Consider the following 27469-nt stretch of genomic DNA (forward strand, 5'->3'; position numbering starts at 1 on the left):
AATTGACAAATGGACAAAATCAAATTTACATTAGGAAAATTTTGGTGTCCCGTTTTTTTGCAACCAACTGTACGAATACGACACGCACAAATTCATAACCAGTCTTTAGAGTATAAACAACGCCTAGTTAAAAAAGTGTCAAACAAAAAATTGAGGTTAAAAATGTTTGCTTCCAAGCGAAGTAACTCTTCTTTTCCAAGTCGAGAATCAAAAATTATCTTGGTCAAAGACAACGGTGGTCATGGATTTTCATTTCTTGAATGTCAAAATCGATTTTCGAGAGCACTTCCCATATTTTGCAATACTTAATCCTAATGCCGAAGGATTTTTACAAATTGTGCTAATGTGTTTCGCGAAACTGGCTCTGTGACTCATAAAGAAGGTGCTGGTAGTGGTAGGTCAATCGTTCGTATTCGTACCGAAGAAATCGTCACACGAAATAAGTTGAGACGGACGTTTTCGAATCCAGGACCACCTTTGACCAAGATAATTTTTGATATTCCTGTATAAAAGATCCACCACCCCCGAAATGTAAGTAAAAAATGCACGTGGCAACGCTGTCGAATTTTGATGTGCAAGAAACTAAAATGTTATTGTTAATGTTCTTCCACTCAGTATAGTAAAATTGTACGGTTGCCGTTACTATCTGTCCACACCGTAGCGCAAATTTTACAAAATTAAATTGTGTAAAGTGTGTTTTGGGGACAGATCAGACAAGGTGTCAAATACATAAAAAAATTAAAAACATATTATTTTTTATTAAACGCAACAATTTCTAATTAAAGCGTGTAAATGTGATTGCAGTAACTCTTAAACGAATAAAAATAGCTTGAACGTCCTTGCGGGTAAAGATCAAAGCTGCTTGCTACCAAACATGTAAAGCAAAAAGTACTACCAACCTTAGGACCTTTTATCGAGTGGACGGATGACTGGTAGTAATTAACAGTAAAATGGACTAAATATGTAGATATGTAAATAACTAAATTTACATAAATTTCACGTACAAAAAAAAAACAAAAAGGTTCATTTTACGACAAAGATCAAAGATACCTAAAGTCAATTAAATTAATAATTGGAGACACTCCTTATCAATACCACTTCTAACTATAATTCGGATGAGTGCTAGATGTAGTAGGTCGTTACAAATACGTCTAATAAGTTCCTTTTTGACTGTTATCGGTCAAGTTGCTGTTCACGTACATTTCTGCTTATTCATATTTACCATGATCATTCATGCTTGACGTCTAGACGTAACTTAATTATAGAGGGTTGGAATAGTCTTTACAGAGTCAGGTCAATATCTCATCTTATAAAATCAATATGTTTCAGGAAACAAAATGACAAAAAACAAATGGAATCTACGAACATATATATGTAGATATTTAATATGTTTCATTTCTTCAAACTTTTTCTCTGTGTTAGAACTTCTAACAATTAATTGCTTGTTAGTGTTTACTTTTTTGAATCTTTGGTTGCATCTGTCGTGCACAGAAACAGATGAACCTAGGGCATCAGCTGACCTCTGTATAATGAAGCGAATGATTCGAAATAGGTTGTAGGTACATAATTCGTAATCGAGTCATCCATGGATTTGAATCCGTATGTCTTTTCGATTGACATGCCCAGATCTAACCTGTGTTTTAAGCTGTTTTTTGTTCAAGAAACGACATACGATCTCGGATTCATGGATAACTCGATTACAAATTAATGTGATCGCTCGATACTTACTATTAACGAGAGAAAAACTATGTAAAATATTCGTGTAGCATTCTGTAAATATGTGACGTATCTCAAATATGTATAAAACATAAATAAAAAAATAACCTCGAAATATCAAAGATGCGGTGTTCAAGAAGATAATATTTTTTTCTTCTAATGCTTCAGCATTGCCATCTTCGTCAAAACACCTGCGAACAAAGATCAAAACTGCCAACCATATAAGCAGAAATTACAAGAAAATACAAAATTAAAAAATTGGTACAAACCAACCTTACTTTTTATCTCAGTTGAGGGATAGTAGATACTGAACTCGCCAAAAAAAAAAAACTCAACAGTTGATATAAGGATGTTCAGAAACTAATATGTCTGGTAGTTTTGTTCATATTTTAATTTTAGGTTACGCAGGTTAAATATAACGACAAGCATGTCACGATAAATTCCAAACGGATTAGTTTCTGAACATCCGTTGTATTTTTAACAGTAGGTAGGTAAATATAAAATATTAATAAATACATGTTCATTGTTGTTGGCAAAAATGGCAACAACACCAACTGCAGCTAATTAGAATGTTCATTTCCAAAAAATTGTGGTAAAATATAAATAAGTTATGTTTTGCAAAAAAAATTGTCAAATCAAAGACCAAATAGTCACTTCGGTGATAACCATGGATTAGGTGCGTCGATCAGAGAATTCTTATCTTGTTAAATATTATTAAAATAAATTAAAAAGTCACCATGTTGCTGCACCGTGTTTGTCTAAAATATATACCTACCATGAAATTATTTTCTACATTAACCTGCCTGTACATGTTTTCTTTAAGTATGTACCACAGAATGGTTGTACTTGAGAATGCAGAACTCTACTAAAAACAGACAAATTTTAATTAGTTTCCAAATAGACAATACCATTTTCAATTACCTACTTTATAAATCCGTTCAGAATATTTCATGTAATCTGAGATAGTTTTTTGCGTATTTGTTTTTATTCGGTCGTACTTGTAAATAATTGGATCCCTAAACGATTTGCAAATGTTGCGCTAGCCAATGTATTACAAGTTACTTCGCTACTGGTGCATGGTTGTGCAATTATACATGTGTCTCCGCCCACCAAGTACGTACACATACACGTATGTGCGTATGTATCTCAACATCATGAAATTCTATTTTCTATCACATAACAAAGGACGATGAAGAAGTCTTTCGGATCATCTTTATCCGCAACAGACAACGTTAAATAAATGTGTAAATATATGCAATTAAAAAAAAATCAGATTTCATGACCGAGATTGAATCAGTGAAATTTAAAAAAAAGCCTTAAATGGGAGCTAATCATTATTAAAATAATTACCTAACATATCTGTTTATTTATTTATTAATCATAAATTGAGTTATCAATCATTATTAATAGAATAAATCTGCTCCAATTTTATCTTTTATATCGGTAAAATTTTCAGATTGTTACGAGCGCCTGTTGCCCCACAATTTATCCAGCCACGCTGTTAAAAAACCACAAGCCGTTATTCTCCTTGTTCATTGTCCGGTGTTTTCAATTTCGTCCTTAAAGAAGTGAACTTTACAATTTGCGGCTTCGGTGCTTCTCCATGCGACTTTACAAGCACATATGTGCAACAATTTTCCCTGGAGAGCTTCAGAACTATCTTGTCTCCGCATGCTAGCCTCTAGCTTTCCTCTAGCCATCGTCTGGATTTCTTCAAATGTTAATGCCCGAGCACGAACCTTTCTTTTGTCTCGACATCCCAGGAGGCTTCTTCTTTTCGAATCTCTGCAAGTCTTGCTTCCAATCCCTGATCCAAGAACGGAACTATTTTTATACCAAAGTCGCAGAAATATTTTTCTCGTCACAGTTTGGCCCTAGAGTTCCAAATAAACTTCACGCCTAACTCATTTTTCTTCATATTAAATCCCTAATCTGGGAAAATTTCTTCTAAACGGTTTACTTCCAATTTTACATCGAAATTTTCACAAAAAATAAGTACTTTCCTTCAATTGGAGGAAATGTGAAAAATAATCTCCCCATTTCATTTATCGAGTTCAATTAACACTTATGCAGGTCCAATTAGGTCATCCCTTTTTTGCATTTTGTTCTCCAAAATGCTATTGTGATCCTCCGTGATGACAGAGTCGACAGAATTTTCTTGAAAGATTTCTCATACGAAAACAAAAATCTCTATAAACATTATTAAAAAATTTGCTAATCCAACTATGTAATTGTTTTCGTCAAATATCAGAAGAGCATTCAAGCTGCGTCAACGAGAAGATACGTCGACATTTAACAGAAACAAATCTTCAACAAGGAATTTCTACCAAAGAAACTAAAATACCAAGGAGGATTATGCTGTAAGTATGACGTTATAGACCCTTTAATGTGAACATCTGAAGAATCTTAAGGCAAAGAGAAACACTTCAAAAAAATTCGAGGAGACTAGGTAGAAAATCATTTTTTGAACTAATGAAGGAGTAAAAAACAATTATAAATGCCCCAAAAATAATTTCGTCTTGACGAGTCAACTACTTACTCTATTATGCCGCTGACTATAAACCATAAAAAAATATTATTATTTTTATATTTTATAATTTTACTTACTCCATTTGGTGTTTTTCTACGACGTCGAAGACAGCGAACATCGAACCTGCGGAAAAAATGAATTATTCTTGTCCAGAAGTACGTTGACCGTGCCGGGTTGATATTGACATTGGGTGTGCGTTTATTGAACGCTTTTATTGAACCTTCCAATCTTCCAAAACTTATTTATAAATAATGAAAAAGTTTAAACGACTCTTCCGAGCAAACGTGAATAAAAGCTGCACATAAATATTAATAATTCAGACCCGTCACTCTATCTTGTATAAAAAAATAAAGCAAAATTAGGGGAGTATATAGTGTAGCGTAAGTGAACGGCGAGCACCACCACCCTTATTAGTTTCCCGCCTGTTTTATAATGGCGGTCGAAAGACGCCAATGGAAACAGAACGCGGGAGAGACCACCGAGTAGGGGAGGTTAGACTCAAGGGTCGTTTACCCTTCGAGATGTTGCTTTATACGCATATAAAGTGAAAGTGAAAGTAAAGCTAAGGATAGAGAAAGTATTTTACTAAACTATGAATCGTTTTATTTTTGTCGTTTTGCTCGTTATACGGTCGAATTTTTAGAATATCAGGTACACTTCAATTATTTACTGTATGTTTTATGTTGTTGTATGTTGTCAGCAAAGAACATCCCAAAATACACACAACTAAAGTTAGTTTATATGCTTATACATAATAAGTACATATATAAGTTCTTTTAAGTACAAGGGCAAGAAAATGTTGGCAACGATTTCGACTAAAAGATTTATACAGCTTTTACTCAAAACTATGTGTGTGTGTGTGTAATTTTTTAAATCAACATGAAGGTTATCCGAATGGCACCCACAAACTCATTTTGATAAAACTTATTGTGAGCGTGCATTTACAGAATAGATTAAATTATGCTGTCATGTGTATGAATTTCATCCAATGAAGCAACAGTTTCTAAATAGATTTTTATTTATTTTATAAATCCTGTTGCACATATTAAAATATATCCGGTGTTCATTTAAATTTCCGGTCAAACTTGGCGTTCAAGAGTCGATTGTGAACGTACCACTCGTGTAAAAGCACAAACAACGGTAAGATTTAAACAGCTGATCCGTGATCCGTAATCCGTAGGGCGTTCACAATCGACTTTTCAACGCCAATTCTGACCGGAATTTTTTAAATGAACACCCGATACTTCAGTATGGTTTAAAAGACGCTGCATTATTTATTAGATTATTACAGACTTCATAGTTGTAGCTATTACTTTATAAATGTTTCGATTTATGTAAAGTATTTGGCTAAAAAATGCTTTTTGATGATTTCATTGGATGGAATAACATAATATGACTTGTAGGTACCAAGTCAAAGAATTGATTTGTTCTCAAAGCACCTAAGTACATATTATTTATCATTTGATTTTGAACAAAATCTATTTTTTTAAAATTTACCTTTGTGTCGTTTGAGCCTTCCTGCAAATGAACTAAGTTTTCCCAAAATCTGTTTGCACCCTTTGGGTGACCTTCCTTATCAGCGGATATTAACATTTAAAACAAACAAGATTGTCAAGTGACAGAATTGTTGTCTATTAGCATTCGTTGAGATTTCTGAAATTTAAGAGAATAAAAGGGCATATTAAAAGCAGCGTGCGTTTATTCACTGCGGTATTTTTTATTTTCGTCAACCATTTTCTTTAAGAACGGGATCATCAAATAACAGGACAAAATAATGTAACATGATCCATATACAATAAGACGGCACATTTAAAAACAGATTTATCATTTTATAACAACTAAAAATAATAATAAAAGCGGCTTTGAAAACCAGTTCGTAAATTTAGGGGCTCTGCAGAACAACCCACTTTTAAAGTATCTTAGATTATAATAGTGCTAAATTATGACGTTAATGCTTGATTTATTGCATCAAACATGTAAACAATAACGTTCCACTGACATTAGCAATTATCTAAAAACTGTTTAAACAGTTTAGTGAACGACCTCTGCATTCTCCAAATTTATTTTCGAGCTTTTATATGAATCTTTCGAAAATATCATGTACCTAAATTAACATAAGGTTATAAACGTGTAGCTGTAGTTACTTGAACGAAATCTGATACACTTTCAAATACATAATCCATCCTAGGTCTCATTCTTTAACTCTATAAACACTTTGTGTTCAAAAAGTCATTAGGTATTACCAAACAAGTTTATTTCTTTATTATTTATTAAATATAATAATTTAATGGAATTTTTATTTACCTTTCCTACATAAGTAGATACGAAAAACAACAATTGTCTAAAGGATCAATGGGTATTTTTCTTTGATATGTTTGCTTCTTGTTTTTTTTTCGATTCGGACCAGTGCTTCATGTTAAGGGGTATGTCAATAATTTTTTCTACTTTCTTCGAAACGAGAAGTATCAACAAATTTAATTCCAAATTGTGAATACCGTGTGTCAATGCCTTATAGGTACAAGTCCCATCGATGCATAAAGCATCGTGCAATGTGATTAGTTTATGACATTTACTTACGTTTTTATTTGCTGCTGTTGTTAACATGCCTGAAGACAATAAGCCCAAATGGGAAAAGTTTCAAAAATGATGGTCAAAGGGGTCTGAAAAATACTGCTCCACGAAAACAGCCAAGCGTAAAAATTCGAAAAACAAAGCAATCTTTTTGATTGTTTTGCAATTTTTTTTCCGATGTGGCTTCTTAAAAGAGTATTTATATAAAAGCTAAATCTTGCTCTTTTCTTTTCTTTTTATAAGAAAATAAAGACGTAGCAATGCTCTTCTGACAGCAGCTGCGATAGACTGGTAACCAATGAGGAAACTGTGCACAGAAGAGCGCTGAAAATTCTATCTACAAATTCCACTAATCCACACAAATTCTATTCACAAAAGTAAAGACAAGCCGGGAATATTTCCCACAGTGTTGACTATGTACAAAGGCATCAGCTGTAAATTCAACAAGATAATATGTGCAATTAAGCAGTACTTAATATCTTGATGAGACATTGGCGAAAGAAATTTCCATTTCCCGACAAAAGAATCATTTTCATTACTACCGAATTAGGTACATAAATCCAACGTTCTAACTTTCTTACATTTTTTTATTTTGTTCGTTGAGATATTTTTACCTCTTTTGTAATTCCTTCGATAATTTCACACAGACATACAGACAATAATTGTGTTTCGGATTACTGATTTTTTTTGGTTTTCTTTTTTATTCGCACTTTGGTACAGTTTTAGAATTACATAAATATTCTTATTCAACTTAATGGCCAAATTTTTTGTTCTTTTCTATTTACAGTAAAAATGTCTGTAGATAATGACCACGGCATGCTTATTATGTGTTGAGTGTTAAGTACGCAAATTATCTTTTCAGAAGAAACTGGTTAGGTCCTTTACATATATGTACTTACTTGTTCACTCTATCTTATGACTCCATACGGCCTTCTCAGAAGACAAATTGATTATCTATATTTTTTATTTATAATAATGTATAATATTTATATATGTAAACTAAATTTTAAACAAATAAAAAACTTCTTCAAGTCCTGAGCTTTTGGCCACAGTTCCCAAAACACTAGCAGCATTTCCTCTTTGGATAGCAATACTTATTCTTTGCTGGAAATAGCTAGGGGACTCGGAAACACCAGATTTTTCAAGCAGCAACTTGCTTATATCTTTAAAAAGCTCTTTAGCATCTGGGCTCCATGGGCCAAAGGTTTCTAACGAAAAGGCAACAAAATTATGATTTTCTTTAATTGATTATCTATATTTTCTGAGAAAAAAAACTGTATACGTTTTTTGTGTGGAATTTATCATTTCGGTTTCGTAGTCCAGATGGTAATTAATTATAATTTATAATTATATATTTATATTTATATTAATTTATAGGTAAACCGATTCGTTTAATGTTTCTTTATTCCCTATTCTGGATGATTTCTCATTTTTATTTGCAATAGTCTTCTTAATAATACCTAATTGTTTTTTTTTTGTTCGACAATTTGAGAATGTTCTCCTATGTGAACGGATTTTGATAAATGTCACAACTTGTCAAAACGAAACGTCAAGCTAATTTTAAAGGTTTTACGCGATTTGGAGCCTTTAAGGGGCTCGTCGAACAATTGTTTTTATATTTTTACTTTAGCAATGTTTAATGAATTTTTCAAATCCTGTCTAGTACAATTTATCATCTGTACCTATAATATGTAGTATTATTCTATGTAAAAAAATATTGGTTTCTAATTTTGGCAAGAAAAGCGAACACCAAGAAGAAGGTTCGAAGTGCCTTAAAAAAGCACCTTTTTTCCGTTAAACACTAGACTTTTTTGCAACAAACAAAAACGCTCTCTCAAAATATGCAAACTAAAATATGCTTTTTTTCAAAAAAATAAATTGACAGCCGCATCTTAAAACAGCTGACGGTTAGGTAAACTTTTGTGGCTAAAAATATCCTCCACTCCTCATTTTTTAATCCGTTTAATAAGTAACGCTCGTCTTGGTTGCTTTAATTTTAACCAAGTATAAAGAGTACGAATACCAAAATAAAACACTTTGCACGTCTGAATCTAGGATTTTCTAGCTAAAAATAGGTGTCTAATTTTTTGCATTTCTTGCATTTATATCCACCTAGTAATTGAGCCGCAAAATTGTCGTTCATTTAAATCTACAATAAAATGGCAAAAGCGTGACCGAAAGTCGGGAATCCATTTCATGAACGCAATTGCATTCAAAGGTAACTGCATACACGCGTAATTGCGATTGGTTGTATGGAGTGCAATGTGTACTCGTTCGCCAATCGTAAATCTCGTTGCACTCACTGCACTTTTTACAGGCATGTGCAGTAACCATGGTAATTGCAAGGTACATTATGTACCTAGGTGCATGCGGCTCTCGCAATAGATGCACTTATTTCATACGGCTCTTCTCTAATGGAGAAACGTGAGAACAAAAATTTATTCACATGCTTTCGTGAGCTACCGTTTATTGATTGTACTAAGCTAAGGGTGGGAAAAGCCGTTTCGGCCCGTACGAGAATATTCGACCGATATAACCTTTGACACTACCTGGTCTAGTCCTAGAACAAGCTACGGCGCTTAAAATAGATCCGCTTCGTATTTTACCTAGGGATTCGTCAGGTTCATTGTCAGAAAATTCGTTAAGTTCTCAGCCATTGTTGCTTGAGGTTGTTAAAAACATCTGCACGACGCTGAAAGACTCCAAATCGACTGCTTCGGCATGTACTGGGTGTCCAAAGATTTGGGGAAAAGTGAAAACCCAATATGGTCAGTTTTACTAAGATGAAAAAAATCTTCATATAAAAATTGCAGACATTTCTCAGCTCTACAATCTTAAACTAATTATTCCGTAATACTGGGACAATACAAAGTTATGTTTTTTTTTTAAATGAAACAACCCTGTATTGTTACAGTTTCTGATTCTGCGCACAACGTTCATAAATTTGAGATAAATTTGTATTGTATTATTTTCAAGTGTTTTACAGTGTTTTTCTTTTGGTTTTCCTCTTTTGTCAATTGTATTTCAATATTTCTCAAAACTATTTCCTTTCTCAATTAAATGTCGAAGTGACGTAAATATGAAATAGTTTTGAGAAATAGTGAAATACAATTGACAAAAGAGGAAAACTAATAGAGAAACAGTGTAAAATTTAAAAGTGAAAAACATGGAATTTTTGAAATATGACTCCATTTTGTTTTTGTACCAACTTGTGCAACAAATGCATTCACGTTGTTTTGACATAATGGAAGGCCATGGAAATTTTGCATTTAATAGTAAAACTGTCTGTTGAAACAGGTTATGTTTTCCTAAGTTTGAGGTTATAAATAGTGTCAATGTCTAGTGCATTGTTGCCAGTTTTACTAGTTTGGAATAGAAGAATGATTTAGTTTCGTCAAAACAGACAACATGGATTGTTTGTAAATTATTATTCTAGAAAGCATCAACTACGGTGTGATCAAGAATGACTGAATCTGTTGGTAACAATGAAATTTGGCAAATTTGGAATTTACCATCAAAGGTTCATTTTTGTAATATTCAATGCCGTCTCAAGTTAAAAAATCCGGTTAGTGCCACTTACCAAACAAAAAACACCACTACATTTCAATTGTTCCATTGCCAACAGACTCAGTCACTGTTGATCACGCTGTATTAGGTATTCTAGAAATTTCCAAAAATGTGATTTAATCGCAACAGAGAGCATATTGATAGAGTTGTCCTTGAAATCAGTTTAATTTAAAAAACACTAAAAATATCCCAAAAAAGGAGAAAATGACAAGCATAGGATTTTGAGGTCTGACACAAACAGTATCCTGAACTATGACGCCCAGTTGTAGCTTCCAGTGCTAATTCTTTTTCTAACGTGATTCTTCCACAGACAAAACCTAGTTCCATCACAGAGCACAATATCGATCCATTTATTCTGTCAGTGTCCTCTTTCTCTGCATCATTCAAGTCTGTTCGCTTGTTATTCAAGCAGTCAAAGGTTCCAAGGGCATCCGTTTGACCTTGAAGTTTAAAATCCATGACTTGGGATGGAAGTGTATTTTCCGCCTTCCGAGCTATTCTTTTCAAGATATTTACCTGCAATTCTATTACTCGCACCTCGTAGACCTGGTAAAAACTGATCGATACAGATTGAGATTGAATAAAAAATTTCACACAAGTAGATTATACTTCTTTACATGCCTTTTACAGATGAGGTGTATTTTTAATTTTTAGGAAAATAGAAAAACTGAAGCCTTCACACCAGGTTTGTAATTAATAAAAAATAATTTTCAACGGCAACAGGATTAGTAAGTAGTGTGGTTTATTGTGGATCGCTGTCTAAAATCGATCACGTAACTAGACGAATAACCGTCAAGGGTCGAGGAAGTGAAGTTTTGATGTAAAAACCGTTTTTCGATAGGTCGTCGAATAAAGTCTCTATATAATGGAATATTGAAACGCTTTGCAAGTATTTTTTAATTCTGCATATGTTGGGGTAAGATTATGCGGAACCGGAACTGAACAGATCTGACAATTGTTATCGCCAAAAATAAAACAAGTTTTTAAAGTATCGTTTTCTGTTTTGTGCCGCCGATTCGACCATTTTGCTCCTTATGCAAGCAAAATATAAGGACGACCCTTAACACAATTGTGCGTGTGTGTTCATCTAATTCGTTCGTTTATTTTCGTTCAGGTCGGGTTTCACGGTGTAGCTAACAGAGTTAGAACGTTAATAAACGTTAGAAATTATGACAAGAACCTGTAAATGCTTCTTTTCTACTGGTCTCTGCATATAGATTTAATCAGAAGGCTATTATGTTCGCGACTGACGTTGCTATTATCGATGCGGGAAAAGTTGGGTGCGAAGAATAGTCCAATCTAGAAACCAAGGGTGTTTTAGGGCCTCCTCTGTTACTGACAATAAAAAACAAATAGACACAATCATGTTAAGTTAAGTAATGATGGAGGAATTTTATGAAAATGGAAGGCGACGGTACTAAACTGCAAAATATACAGGGTGTATCTAAAATACGTGTGTTAATTTTAACCAGTGGAAGAACTCACCATTTTATTAAACTTTTCTCTATAACATTTTGCTAAATTTGCAAAAGTTAAAAACCCTCGATTTTAAATGACTCCATAGAAGAAAAAAAATTACGTTAAGAATTAAATTTTTAAAATAAAATTTGTCATTTTCTCAAAAAAATTGTTATGTAAAGTAACAATTTTCTTCATTCATCGTTTAGGTAGTAGAAAGAGAAGAAAGAAGTGGAGGTTGTCATTTTACAAATGGGTGATGACGTCATTGCACAAACACAATGACGTTATTCAAACAAATTGCACGGCACAAGATGGTATTTTTCGAAATAAAATCTACATGTCCGAGCCATTTTCTTAAAAATATTACATAACGCTATTATGAATTTTATTCCAAACTTTATGTTCACACTGTATAAAAACTACTGACTTAATACAACATTTAAATCGTAGTTATTTGCATGTCTTTTTTTAAACATTTCGATACTTCAGAAATACTCAGAAATGATCTGTTATAAAATATTAATAATAAAAGGAATATTGAATGTTTGTCTTAGAAAAAAAAGTTTTGCCCGAGGCCCCGGAGGGATTCGAACCCTCGATCTCCTGTTTACTAGACAGGCGCTTTAACCAACTAAGCCACGGCGCCTTGTTGGAAAATATTTTACAAAGGATATTGTCACGTGTATGAATGTCTAATTCTTTAAATTACCTTTTAATATACTGGGATTTGGTTAGAAGTATTAAAAGATAGCAATATTTAAGTGAGATTAATTGTTCGAGCAAAAAAATTGAAAGAAAGTAAGTGAGAGTTGATGATTTTGAATCAATTGTGAACGATTGTATCGTTCAAGTTCGCAGAATTTTTATTTAAAAAAATATTATTTATGCAAATAGAAATGTTAAGTTTCGTACGGACCAATAGGTGCGCGTCACCGGCACCGTCCAAATCCAATGACAGTTCTGTCCATTCAATCTTCGCGGTCAGAGATAGTGGTAAGAGTGCGCATGTCAAAAAAGTTTGTTGTACGAACGAGGTTGGCGGACGTGTTTCGGCAACTTAAAACTTTCTTCACGTTTTGTCGAAAGAGTGATTTAATTAATTAACAAAAGTGTCTATGAATACGACAGCAGCTGGAAAGATTCCGCCCATAACGATGAGCAAGCTTTATATTGGCAATTTACCGTCGGAGACAAACGAGAACGCCCTCAGACAATTATTCCTCGACCAAAACTTGTCCTGCACCAATATTTTGGTGAAACGTGGAGGTTATGCTTTTGTTGATTGTCCCGATCAGTCGTCCGCCGACAAAGCCATCGACAAACTCAACGGTAAGGACTTCTTCTTGATTAATTCGAACTGTTACCGGCTTTTCGTGACATCCGTTGTCATGTGGATTTGACTATTTTTGAATGATGTCAATGACATTCGCCACGATTTTTGGGGTACCTCGTGTAACCTGGGGCTCCAAAATCTTTCCTTTTCGACAATTACCGATCGGGGATTTTTAAGTGTGACGGGTAGGTATTCTAGTGTGACAAAGCCGGTTTTAGCAAGGGGCCGGGTCACTCAGATCACTAGCCCACTCCACGATCTCTATCTGTAAGATATAAAAATTCCCGCCAGAAATACGCTAGTCAACAAAATGACAGCAACTTTTCCGCGGACGCTATTTCGCATATCAAACTCGCACCCGCACTGTCACGCCCACGTGGTCGAATGCATTTCATCGTTAAATCGATTTCAACTAACCCCACCGTTTGCACCGAAACACGTTTTACGATCCTCATTCTTACATTCTTCACCACAAAAGTTGTTAGTTAATTCGACGACTCTACGATGCGTAGGTGGAGAGAAATAAAATTTGCGTGAACTTGCGCACCACGAGTTCCTCGAGTCGAGATTAGAAGATTTTGGAGCTATTGTAGCTACACATGTAAAAACAAAAAAAAAAAGATTAGTAGAAGGAGAAAAAAAATTAAACTGACGAAAACAAGCTTTGACCTAGATCAGGAAATAAGAGTACTTACTGTATCGTTAGGTCACCATGATGTGGGGAATTATCTGTCTCAAATTCTCTTTTACTAGTTGTTAGTTATAAGAAAAGAACATGAATCCAACAAGTGTGTTGTAATTTGATCATCTTAAAAAAGTACCTACCTACTGCACAAGGACAGCTTAAGTGGAACAAATTTTCTTCTTCCTTTTATTTCTCTTTTATTTAAGCTCACAAGTAATATTTTGTAAAAATATTAGCAGGCAATTTTCTGCTTGTCAGATAGAATTTATTGAAATGATCAGATAATGTAGAAAAAAATAACTAATCAGTATTGGCAAAAACTTTGTCGACAGTTGATTGTTTGAAATTACAACTGATGAACAATATGAAGCTAGAGCCCATTTGTCGCTTCTAGCAAGTCTGTAGTACTCGAATTATAAAAAGAAATGAAATGAGCGATGAGACATAACTTTTAAGATAATCGACAAATAAAAGGTTTGATGTTCCCACATCGAGGTAGATCCCCTAGGTACGAAGTTCTGCAGAATTATTTGACGCCGAAGGCAACTCCTGCTCGTCACTAATTTCAGAAGAAAAATAGATGCGTGCGTTGCCCTTCATAGTTTTCCGATTTAAATCCTACAGATAACATGGAGTAATGGTGGTTTCATAACAAGCTAGAACTGAATAAATAGTAACTGAATGTCGCTGTTATTATGTCCCCACAGAAGAGTAAAAGACTTCCAAAAATAACGTCGAGATTGACGGCAATGTTTTCAACATAAATCACAAAATCGTTCGTTGCGTTTATAAAAACCATTTTTTGAATAATTTTTTTACATAAATACATGTCGATCGAGGGGATACAAAGATATTTTTTAAATAAGTGGAATTGAATAACTGAAGTAATATTTTTTGTATATTTGTTTCAGGTTTCAATTTTAATGGATCTTCGTTGGTGGTGGAACCATCGGTAGCTTCCGGCAAGAAAAGGTAAGCCACGAAAATGTTGAAAATTATTCCGGAAAAAATGATTTTGAAAATATTGTAACTAATACGATACGGTCAAAACAATATAATATTTAATAAAAATATTCTTGTTCGGATTGGAAATTTTTTTCAAGAAAATAAAAAAAAAATCACTTCCAACGTAATTAATTTTTATACAGCGTGTTCCAAAACTATCGCCAAAAATGTTACACAGCAATTTCCCATATCAATATTAATGTGAAATCGTAATCAAACGTTCTTTTTTATGCCTCTGTGTGGTTTTACAGAGGTTTAAATTTTGGTTTTGCACAGTCTATTTGACAATACCTAACAAATAATTCTAAAAAATGTCATTGAATTTTGACCATAATTCTAACCTATCTCCTCGTAAGAAGGTTTCACACCATAGAAAAAGTGTAAAAATGTGTCAAATTTATTCTGACAGTTCCCGTTTTTTTTTTGCAACCAACTGTACCAAGTCAGCTGTAAAAATTACGTGGTTAATTTTAAATTTCATCTGAAATAGAAAATGGTACAAAAACTCGCACTTGTCTACAATATAGACAGTATTTTTTGCAAATTTTCGGATCCTCCTGTAGAAGAAATATTTTGGCATACCCTTATTTTTAGTTTGGTTAGTAATTAATAAACTCCAACAATAAGAAATAATTTTCCTCCTTACGGAAGCATCGATTTTTTTACTTTTCGGTTGCGGACCGCCGACTATTATTTGTCGGACCGTCAGGGGAGTACCGTTTTGGAACCGCTGCAACAGCGTATACATAATAATGCCATGTTTGTAATTTAATTTTTTTAATCAGTATGGTGCGACTTGATTTCAATTTTTTACGCGCGAAAAATTTCAAAACATGCAGCAATGCGGCGTAGACGACCATAAAACATTTAGAATGATTTAAATAATAATTATTTTTTAATTTCCGACACGGCCACTCGATCCGTTCTCGCCTGGTCGAAGCGTTCGAATTTCAAACGGGCGATTTTGGTAGCGGAGTAAAATTTCTCCGTTTCACTTTAGGACATAGAAATTTCCCTACCTGTGCACCTGGGTTCCTTTGTTTGGCTTGTGTAGTTTGAATCTATAATGCAGAAAAAGGTGGTCAATGCCATTCAGGCACATGTTGAGAGCCTTCTAACTGCTTCTCGGAAATGGCTCGTTCAACAAAACAGGCCTGCGTAAATGCCGTTGCCTGTTTGCTCGCTGCCCGCCTAACATATTTCTAACGTGCCGCTCGCCATTTTTTTGCTCTCGCTCGTTTCTTCAGAAATAATTATTTCCGCCTGTCTTTCATTTTAAATTAACCGCCAGAGCACGTTCCTTCGTCGTACGTTTACTACACGTACTCGATCGAACTTATCGACGCGGACACGAATCATTCTGATTTCAATCCGATCGAAATGTCGAACCCAATCCGCCTAGTCCGAGAATCTGATTGAAAACTACTCTAAAGACGAAGATTGAAATTCAAATGTGTGAGCGAAGAATATGCGCATGTGCACTAAAATAAATATGTTCTATTAATATTATTGGTTCTGTGGCTCATCTTATCATCTATCTGAGGGTTCAAACGGAAGTAAAACTTTAAAATGCAAACGATCGAAACACAAGAAATGAACGAAGTGGTCGTGGTGAATTTATCAATCGTAACATCTTAAGAGATATTTTTATTGTTTGTTTGCAGGGGTTCGATCGGTGGTTTTCCGGAAGTACCTTCGATGCAGGTTGGCAATGGATGGATGTAAGTACTCATAATTGTAAGGCATAGTTTGCTTTTATGTTTTGTAGTTATTTAAACGTGTTTGTGTTGCACTTAGAGCTTGACATCTGGCAATGTGTGGAACACTTTTTTCTAATGTACTAGTCAAAGTTTCGTAAACTCAGATTTTGAAACACGGCATTCGCATTAACGGGAAACGACTTTTGCATTAAATAAACCTCGGCCGTTGTAAATTTGGGGATCGAGTCGGATATCTTATAAAAAACCATCTGAAGCATAAACAATAAACTATTCATTAGTTTTAACAGTATAACTATTGACACAACAACTTCTTAAAAGTATACTTGGGCAATACGATACATATCTACGAATATAAGTTTAAATACTTACGTATCGCTCCAGCTTCGGGCATACTACATAACAAATTCTTTCTATCTATGGTTCAATGGAACAAATAACATTACAACGACTGGAGTTACTTTTTACATGCTGAATCTAGAAATTGGACCAGGAAATATATATATATACTTTAACAAAGCTAAAGTACGTTCGCTCTAAAAATGGGGCTAAGTTGCGTGCCAAAAATTGATTGTTTGTATTAAACACGGTAAATGTTGCGAAGACAAATTTTTTATTTTCTTGAGTGTCAGTAAGAAAGACCGGCAATTTTCAAAATGTTCATATAAAATAGGAACACTGATTAGCAGGTAAGTTTTATTACTTAACCCCATTTTTACAATGAAAAATTAGAAAGCTTATAGAGTGTACCTAATAAAAACCTTGCACATGACTTCATCGGAAAACTAGATATTGAACTAACGAAATACATAGATAGGTTTAGTGAGTAGAGTTTTAATTTTCGCGAACGAAGAGACACAGCTAAGGTGTTAAGACAACTGGTGCTGCTTTAACTTATTATCAATTTGCATCAAGAGTTCTTATAATTTTTTGGATGATTTTTGAAAGCACGTCCACCAGGTCGACGTGTCCTGTTTCTGCACACATTTTTCGTTTTGTTATGTATTTTCTAATTGGTTTTTGAAGGGCGTCGCATTTGGTTTTATTAGGGCAATCTGTGTCAGGGAGGAATGTCCTTGGAGACGATGTGTCGAGGGTCGAGGGCGAGGCTGCACGTTATCGATCCAGTTCAGCTTTATTCCTCGAGCGTCTTTCTTTTTGTCCACGTAAAGTTTCAGTTTTCATTCTGTATCACATTATCATTATACCAAGTGGAAAGATAAATAAGAAAGTGCATGTGTTATCGCCGTGTGTACAAATTATTATCCACGCAGTGTGTAAATCATTAATCGTCTGTTAGCTCGATCAGTACAGAAGAGAATTTAGCCGGAGATTAACATTGCATAGCGTAAAGGTGGCTCTGAATTACAATAAATCAGTGTTAAGTTTTGTTGATTTATTTTTAAAATAAAAATAATAACGAACTCTTTTAGCTCATATTAAAAATGTACGTAAATGAATTATGAATGGCGCTTACTTCATTCATTTACGAAATGTTTTTGCTTTGATTTAAAGAATTTTACTTTACGTAACTGGAAGCGATAGATTGTGGAGGTCACTTTTTGAAATTCGTTCTTATAGTTACAGAGTGTACCGCATTTAAAATGAAGACAGACTGAAATTTGAATTCACCAGGTGTATCTTTTGAGGTACTCACTGTAAATTGTAAACCCAGCCAATTCATCCAAATCCAATTTTGACCCCGTGTGCAGAGTTTCAATGCAAAGTTCGCACTTTGACTGTTATGTTATTTGGGCATTTTTGCAAAATACAAATTTCGCTTTGAAACTTGGTACGTTAGTTGGTTGGGTTTACAACTTCCAGTGGAGTTCAACACCTCAAAAATGCACCTTACAATACCAATCTGAAAAAAAATCAGATACCTACCTGTCTGAACAAAAATTGTAATGTAATGCATATTTTCCATTTTCTCAAATTTCATTCTGAAGTTTAAAAGAATCCCACGACGGTCGTGAAGTAACAGGTTGCTTCGAAAAAATAGAATCACGAAAAAAAAATTACATTTTAGATCATCAGTTAATCATAGACGTACAAAACACGTTTGTGTTATGGCAGTTTGCCGAATGTGCTAAGGTACTGGTAATAAATTAGAATTTGGCTCTGGTAAATAAAAAATATCAATAGTTATTTGTATCACAAGGCTAGAAAATGCCATTTTGCAAGTGCAAGCACGGTTTGTGGAGCAGAGGCGTCAGCCGAGGCGCCACAAGTGCGAAACATTTTCTACCCGTGTAATACACAAAATTTATTTAAAGCAAAATACCTATAATAATTTTTGTTAAAAAATTGCCGGATAGGGAATTTATTTTTCTTCCATTGGCAACATAAAGGATACAAATTTGCCCGACATCAATATTTCACACTTAAAAAATTGTACAAAAGTTGGAACTGACATTGATATTTTGTGCTGCCAACCTAAAATCTTTCATTAAAAATTCCTGTGTCGATTTTTTTGCCTAGGAAGGAAAATGTTCTTTTTTTGTTCGACACTGTCAGAATTTGAGAATTTTCTCCTGTGTGAACGGATTTTGATAAATGTCACAATTTGTCAAAACGAAACGTCAAACTAATTTTAAAGATTTTAAACGATTTGGAGCCTTTAAGGGGCTCGTAGAACAAAAAAACGTTGTATTTAACTCGTTCATGTGTAAACTGGCCCACTTATGCCAAAAAAGGCCCAATTTACACACAAACTCGTTAAATAAACTACTAATTCCAGACAATTTAGACAAATGGAAAATCAGTTTTTCCTAGACGGAGGCTGAAAAAATATATGAATTCATGTTCGGGCATTCACGCAGGAGAATTTTTAAATGGCAGATTGGCGATAGAAAACCTAACAAGTATCACTCTGTCTTATTTTCTTTTTTTTAGATTTTTTAAATACTCGAGTATTTTTTTAAATTACTTTAACTCTACATATTTGTGTATTTATTAAGCACTACGTCTAGTGTTTAGTAATTAGTATCTATGTGCTTACTAGAACACTATATCTTTTGCTATGTATCTACCTACGTTTACGTACCTATAGTACATATTTTTATATGTATATTAGATACTTTATATACATATAGGTACATACAGTTTATACACAAAGTAGTAAACACTGTCACGACATCACCCGGAAATAAATTCCGTATTTCGGTTGCGACAGATATTTCAAATAAGCGTGCTTGTGTGCAAGAACCCTATATTTACGGAGTCCTTTCCTGGAACGCGACTCGCTAATTAGTACTTATTCAACTGGGTCTTTTATTCTATTGCTTTTGCCAAAAATGGGCCATATGGACTTTTGCACCTGCCTTTTATTATTACCCATTTAATTTCGTATTGTGGGTTTCACGACATTTTCTTAATTATCCGTACATTTTATTACCGCAGCTCGATCGAAATTACACGTTATCATCAAATTTTTTACCTATGGGCGCGGATTGATCTCGTTGGATAATTAGGTGCATGCCGGAAATTCGGATGTTCGGCCTTGGAAATTTGTTAAAACACTTGGAGGAGCATTTTCGTCAAGAGTATAGGTGTGTTTTTGTGGCTAGACGACCACTGCACGGATGCACTAGAATTGTTAAGAGCGACCGTGCATGGTCTCCGGAACTGGTCCCATTTCTTATGGTTTCCTTACCTAACAAAACCGTATTTTTCTACCTGCCGCATTTTGTGGATTCGTATTGTTATTTAGAATTTTAGAGGCTGCAACATTTCTCGAGCGTTAACTGTATCCAGTTGTTTGCAGATCTCTTCAGGAACTGACTTGCTGTCACTGTAATGGTGCAGAAAACATTGCAATAACAACAATATACATATTCCCCACTAGTTCTACGCGCCTCATTTTAGCCAACAAATCCTATTTGTAATGCATTTTTTTTATTTACTTGTATAAATACATACCTACCTATGTACCTACATTAACCTTCGTAATACCTCATGAACCATTTTTAAATTAAGTTCAATTTGGCTTTTTAAAAAAGAATTGTTTTTGGAAATTCAATTTTAAATGCTTCAGGCCGGGACCAAGAGCATAACGATAAAAATGGTCAAAGAATGATGATATCCACGTGTCATATTGGTTTTAGTCATTTTCAGCATTTTATCAAATTGTTAATTGTAAAATGGGGAACCAAAATTAATTTCATATTTTTGCAACATGCAACGATTTGCCGTATATGCACTTATTTACGATTCATAATATAATGAAACAACTGAAATGTACATAATCGAGGTGACATTTTAATATGCAGCATGTTTGATGATGTTTTTGTGAAGTGTTTGATTGCAAAATGGCGTACCGCCGCCATCACCTGTCGCTCATTTTGAAATCCGCTCGTGTACTTCGAGAATTATGTAGGAAGGTGTTCGGTACCTACTTACACAAAAAAAACCTCTGAAAATCGGCTCATAGAAGCGGCCCTAACCTATTTACAAAACGAATCTACTCAAAATAAGAGTTGGATCTGTCCATTTATGTAGATCTTTCCTGTGCATGTTTTATATGGCGGTAGATTTGATTGTCTGGCTTTCAGCGTTGTTTTAGCGGTGGCAAATTGCTAGTCTAGAATATCGTTCTTAGAAGCAGTAGTTGTAGTGCTTGCCACTAAATTTCCTGTTGATTTTTAGGCGTGCGGGTGTTTCTGGCCGCTAAAATGGTGCATTTCTGTAATGGATTGGTGCAAAAGTTTCTTCAAGTTTATAAGTTCAGTTTAACATTGTTATTCACTGTTCAATGTAACTTTTCATTCTATTAATAAACCTTGTTATTGCTTTGCATATATACATTTATTTATCTTCGTTTCTTAGAATGTCTTAGTTTATTGAGTTGGATGAAAATAAAACAAATGCCTAAATGCCATTTTGTGATTAATCGAACACTTTGAAAATGTCAGAGATGATGTCAAAATAAAAATCAACCGCGCTCAAGTAAAATGTCTGCACGTTTAGAAGTTGTTTTACTGTTCGATTTTGTCAAAATTTTTTAGTGAGACACAGTTATCTAAATTTAAGGGCCACAGACGCACTCTACTACACCCACTGTCGAATCTCTTGTTTCGATTTATACATCTTTAGGATCTACTTTTCTGGGAAAGCACCACGTCAGGGTACGGTTTAATTCGTGTTTTTTGTTTTTCACGTTTTTAAACAATCGATCTGTTCACCGAAAGACTCGAAACAGTGCGACTTAATTGACAGTTGACTGAAGATAAGGTATCAATTGTAAAAGTTAAAGTGATTGCTTTTTTGCCACATTTTTGAGGAGAAACCTGGAGTAAAGAGATATAGTGCAAGAAATTGTTTAACTCTGAACGTACGACCAGTATTTGGCATTTTGAACATTTTTGCAAATGGAATTTTTAAGATTTTGAAAAAATTTTAGATGCAAACGATTGTTTTGGGGTGTCTGGAATAAGATAAAAATTTTGGGAAAGGCTCAAGAACAGCGCTGAATAATTGTCGAGGGTTGTGGAGCGAAAAAAATTAGAAAATATATCGGCGATGCATTTGAAAAAGCATCGACGTCGGCGTCTCTGCATAGAAGTAAAAAGCCATGCAGCTTTTTGTGGTGGGGGGGCTCCATCGACTGGCGATGGTGGGGGCCGTAGTTAGAGGCGACGAGGGGGGTAGGCGTGTCCGGCGCGCCTTCTAGATACTGAGCAAGCGTCGTTATTCCATATGAACTTAGTACGCATTTAGCACGTATTTAGAGTGATATGTTGTGTTACGTCATTTTTCCGAAAAGGACTTTTTGGTTTCGCTTTCAAAAGTGACCCTTTCGGCAACATTTGAATTTTCGTCTCTAATAACAACACATCCGGTAGTCTATTTACATAAATTTTGTTCGTTTCTTTTACTTTTGGTATGGTGATTGCGGGTATGTTGTGACAGTTTTGTGATTTTCCATTTCCCTCCCGGATTGATTTTGATTTTGTGTAGAATCAAGTTTGGTTGCTCAAAAATCCGTTGTTTTTCCGATCCGAGTCCGATGTTTGTTCGATCGATGATTTCGTTGTTTTCACGTTGAGTTTCTTCGTCGGTTTTGGTGGACAACAATAGTTTTCGACAAAGACTGATTAGGCTTAAGTAGTGAGTAGTGCGTGCGTGTGGTTTAGTGGTTTGTTGCCTTTGTCCATTTTTGGATATTAGTGATTTAAGTACACATTCTCAACATGGAAAAGTTCCAGGAGCAGCAGGACCCTGATGATCAGGATCAAGTTTACGAAGTTGAGGAACCTGAAACTAGGTGAGAACTAAGTACAAAAATATCACTTTGCCAGTGACCAATTTAATCACTACACTAGGATTTCAAATAATTCAATCGGTTACTGTTGTTAACAACTACTAACTATGTGATGTGTTTCCGGATACGAAAAAAAAAACACAAATCGGTGTGGTTCTCCTTTTATCTTTATTGTTGTAAACAAACATGTTGTTGTTTGTTGTTTGAACAAGAAAAATATCACTATCGTGTGCACGATTTTTCTAATTTTATGTATCTTAAAAAACCTATAATAATATGCTGTATCTGTGTAATCTTGCCTTCTCATCCATATGGAACTGTCAATGACCTTGATGCGGGTTTTTGGCACATTAGTTGTTAGATGTTAAGATAATAAAAAAATTTCATATGATATTCGTAGTTCAGTGTCGACCTTAAAATTCAACCATCTATACTACACTTCATTTTGATCAGATTGTAGATGTTACCATTTATGGACAACCATGAGTCATATCCTAATGTCCAATTTTGTTTTTTATGCAGACCTTGGCTTTGATAATTAAATGGAATGAATGAATACCAAATTGTGCAACAACTCGTGAGAAATTTTGCGAACTGCCTCGGTTGTCATTTAGGTCTTATTATATTTTCTGTAAGAAAGAAGGAAAAAGTCTGATAGGGCCAACACTTGCTTTTTCGTTTTCTGATTATTTGATTTTAATATTTTCCAGCGACCTTAATTAAGTAATTCTGATTTTACCACTGCATCCCCAACAAAAATGAACGAATTTCTTAGGTATTTTGATATTTTTTACTAAATTATTCACATCTCTCCGATCGATACCACAGTAATTTTGGTTTCCGATTGATCCATCGTAAAGACAAATTACGAAATGGTGAATAAAGTCCGTTTTGAGAAGCGCGCAATCAAAAATCCTTATTGGCGGCCCCGTTTCGACGTTAAGATGTGGTGCTCGCTTATGTAAACCTTAACTTTAGGTAGAGTTACAAGACGAGGTTCACAACACGAACTGCATTCCTGAGGCTATAGTTGGATGACATGCGTATCGCCCTCGTGTCCCTTCGTTCCCCCGTTCTCTGTACGCATTTTAGTGACACGTGTATTCCACGTAGATTGAAGCAGGAGGTTACTGTGTTTATTGACCGATTTCACGTTTTCTGATTCATTGATTTCGGAAATGAGTTGTGAGTTTAATATCTTGCTCTGACACTGTCAATAGTTCAATTGTTTATGTTTCAAACTTACCCCAAGTTCTACCACGTTATGAAAAATTTGCAACAATTCATATTTTACGTTTCCATCAATCGACAATTTTATAATATCCACCAATCATAAAATGTAGATTATAAAACTAAAGTAAAAGTTATTTTAAAGATCATTTCGTTTTTTAACATACATAATTTATTCACAGTTTCGATGATGTAGTCGCTGTTAAGTTTAATAACTCTTACACCCATAGAAAGATCTCAGTTTGCCAAATCGAACCCAAATTGCAAATTCCAGATCACCGTCCTTATGTGTTTCGATGACTTTGTCGTTTACGTCTTCCTACCGGTTGCGCTTTTTTCTCCGGTCCGGATTCCTGAGTTCTTTTCGAGATCGCCGTTCACCAGTTTTGTTTTAGGCAAATTCCTAACATACCACAACCGACAGTTTTCTCACGGTGTTTTTTTTTTTAATCCATCTACCGATTTGTACAATTCGAAAATGACGTTAGAAAGATGCCATCGGCAAAGTGCGAATAGCCATTCACGTTCTCTGCTGAATAAATTAATAAATAATCAGAGATGTGGGACTGACTATCCATTGAGATTTCTGAAAGTTAACACTACAGTTAGAAATTTGTGGTAGGTAGGTGCACTTTGGAGTTTATTTGAATGATGTGAGTAATGAAGTTAAATCGAAACGGAAACGTCAGGAATATTCAAATATTGAAGTAATTAGCGTAGGTAATACTGCGTACTGATCGGAAATAATGCTAAGTGATCAGTATGTCACATCTGAATGCAATTTCTTTTAAATTAGCTGTGCTCTTAAAAACTAGAAAAAATATAGATGACCTACTCGTCAGCTATCGGTCATCACTATATTCTCATTTTACTCATGACTTAGTAATGAGTATAATAAGATTAATTTCGTACAGGTAAGTATAGGTACGTCAAATAAGATTCTATGTGCTCTCAGCCATTACGTTAAATGGATAATTGAAACTGGCGACATAGAGAAATGTTATTTTTAAATTTTTTCATGTACTATGGCGGCCACAAAATTTTGGCCGTCACTTTCTTGACATTCAAGAAAAGTGTAAATAAACCTTTAGGAATCGTAACCCTACTTTCGATTCTTGTCATTTTGACAATCAATTTAAACTGTTTGAAGCTCAGATATTCCAAAAATCCGACATGAATGAACAAAATTAGAGCAATCGTACATGGATAACCTGAGGTAAACGTTCTATGTAGTAGAAATGACAAAATAATTTTGAGTTTTGCAATTTACCACCCAAAAAATAACGTTCATAATCAAGACGGTAATCATAATGACAATAAAGTACGGATTACAATTTTTTTTTTATGAATTGACAGACAATGACGGCCAAAATTTTGTGGCCGGCATAGTACCGATTGTTATTTAATATTTATGCGAATGATTTTGTTTTAAAAAATTATTATTGATTCACGCGAATTTGATATTTTTAGTTTTTGCAAAATTTAGATTCGATCGTTTTCAACGGTATCATGGTACATACTCCAAATAAGGTCGCGTAGACCATCAAGACTAACGGACTAACGAATTGTTTTTGAAAACTGTGAATCATTTCACTTTAAGACATTGACAAAAAAATATGCTTCGACGAGTGTTAAGATACATCAATCATTTTGTTTCTGAGCGAGTGTCAATTCAGAGAGAAAGAAAATTGTCCAAACGCATCTGATTGTTCAACGAATAGTTTTGACGTTTTTTTTTGGTTTGTTTTTTTTTAATAAATGACTTCTTCATTCGATCGTTTGTTTCGTTGATTTAAAACTTTGTTTCTTCTGACTTAGAACTGGCGTTGTTTGCAACTCCTAGTCGTAATACGACCAATTTGCTTTTTATTTAAAAACGTGAAATTGTTAACAACAGATACGTAATTTGTGTTGTGAATAAAGAGCGTAAAACAATTTCCACTTCACAAAGTCAAAAGTTATTGATGGGACACGTGTTTCGGCCGTGCGGACATCTTCAGTCTACAAATGCAAGGGACAATACTACCGTTAAAAAAACAACGAAACTAAATTTTCCATCAAAATTTCTATTGGCTCACCCGAGGAGGTAGATGCTTTATTGCCATTTTAATCCGATAATTACAATATTGTGTGTTTGATATTTGTTTGTTTATAACACAAAATTGTCCATGATACAAATCTAAATTTGATTTATTAACGCAGTAACAGCAGTTTGCAAATTACCTACACAATTTGAAAATTGAAATTCTCTCCAAGCATTTAAAATGGAAACGACTATAATCGAACATATTGATTAGCTGACTGACAAAATTTGAACGTTTCTTATATCGCGCGTTCAAATGAAATCCAGGGCTTGGAAGGCGTTCGAAACCGTCAATTGTTGTGCTTTTTTAAAGCGTAGATTAATTATTGGAGGATGTTGATAGCTAACCTAAAATTTAGAGCCAAAAAAGCTTTTTCTTTTCTTTTTTTGCAATATTTTGCATTAAAAATAAAATAACTTAACGATTCCTATTCTCAAAGCAAATATCTGAGGGCACCTTTTGCTGAAAACAAACATGTTCAATTATGTCCCGATTAAACATAAACAAATGTCATTCGTGTCAAACGGCGGGAAATTCAAACTTTACATTATTCTAAACGGTTCAATTTTTCCCAACGCCTACTCAGCCCAGGATTTCATTTGAACGTGCGATATTATCGATCGAGGAATTTATCAGCACTATATAAAGAAGTTCTATGTGAACTAACATGTACAGTTGATGAGAAGAAATAGTAAATTATATCATTAAGAGAAGAAATGAGTCTTTTTGTGCTAAACTCAGAGGCTGAAGACTGAGACGAAGTCGAGGTACACAATTTGGCGAAGCACAAAAAGACCTTCTACTCTGAATGACATATACTATTTTATCTTCAAGCGGATCACAAAAAAAATCGGACATGAACTCATTTATTTTCTTTTGCTGCATTTACAGTAAAATGGCAATTTTCAAACCAGTAATTCCTAGTTCTCGTTGCAATATTATTAGTACTTGAAGGTTCAGTAATATTAGTAAAGTCTACTAAAGTCCAGAATTTACTTTTTAACGTTGAACGGCCTTCTTGCTATTTTTGATTTTGATATCTGTCATCCGTGCACACGGGCGACTCGCGTTACACCACAGTAATAACAGTTAGATATTGGGTAATCATTTCGTTATTTCTCTTTTTTTTTTAAGAGGCTTTTTTTTCAAATTGGGATAATTTAATTATTAAATATTTCGTGTAATTGATGGTAATTGTAATTGATAAGTAAATCGTGAGGAATGGCTTCAAATGACCTTACATTTGACTCGGTCGAGCCGCCTGTGGACATTTCAACTCCTAGAAATTGAAGTGTTTCAAGTCCGGT

General features: G+C 34.4%; 1 protein-coding gene and 1 non-coding gene across 7 annotated transcripts in view; one reads left to right on the top strand and one right to left on the bottom strand.

Moving 5' to 3' along the window:
• Positions 1 to 12417: 12417 nt before the first annotated feature.
• TRNAT-AGU (transfer RNA threonine (anticodon AGU)) lies at positions 12418 to 12491 on the bottom strand. Its single transcript has one exon. It is a non-coding gene; the product is annotated as a tRNA-Thr (tRNA).
• A 354-nt stretch (positions 12492 to 12845) lies between these two features.
• Positions 12846 to 27469, top strand: part of Imp (IGF-II mRNA-binding protein) — a 41954-nt gene continuing 27330 nt past the window's right edge. For 3 of the 6 annotated variants that reach the window (XM_069049194.1, XM_069049195.1, XM_069049205.1), the window contains exons 1-3: positions 12846 to 13174; positions 14775 to 14835; positions 16533 to 16589. In XM_069049194.1, coding sequence (XP_068905295.1) covers positions 12961 to 13174; positions 14775 to 14835; positions 16533 to 16589 — 332 coding nt within the window. In that variant the 5' untranslated portion in view covers positions 12846 to 12960. Of the gene's footprint in view, positions 13175 to 14774; positions 14836 to 16355; positions 16480 to 16532; positions 16590 to 22786; positions 22852 to 27469 lie in introns of those variants that run through there. The other 3 variants (XM_069049198.1, XM_069049197.1, XM_069049202.1) reach the window with 3 other exon arrangements.

This window comes from Tenebrio molitor, chromosome 5 (genome assembly GCF_963966145.1).
Source record: "Tenebrio molitor chromosome 5, icTenMoli1.1, whole genome shotgun sequence".
Classification (NCBI taxonomy): domain Eukaryota; kingdom Metazoa; phylum Arthropoda; class Insecta; order Coleoptera; family Tenebrionidae; genus Tenebrio; species Tenebrio molitor.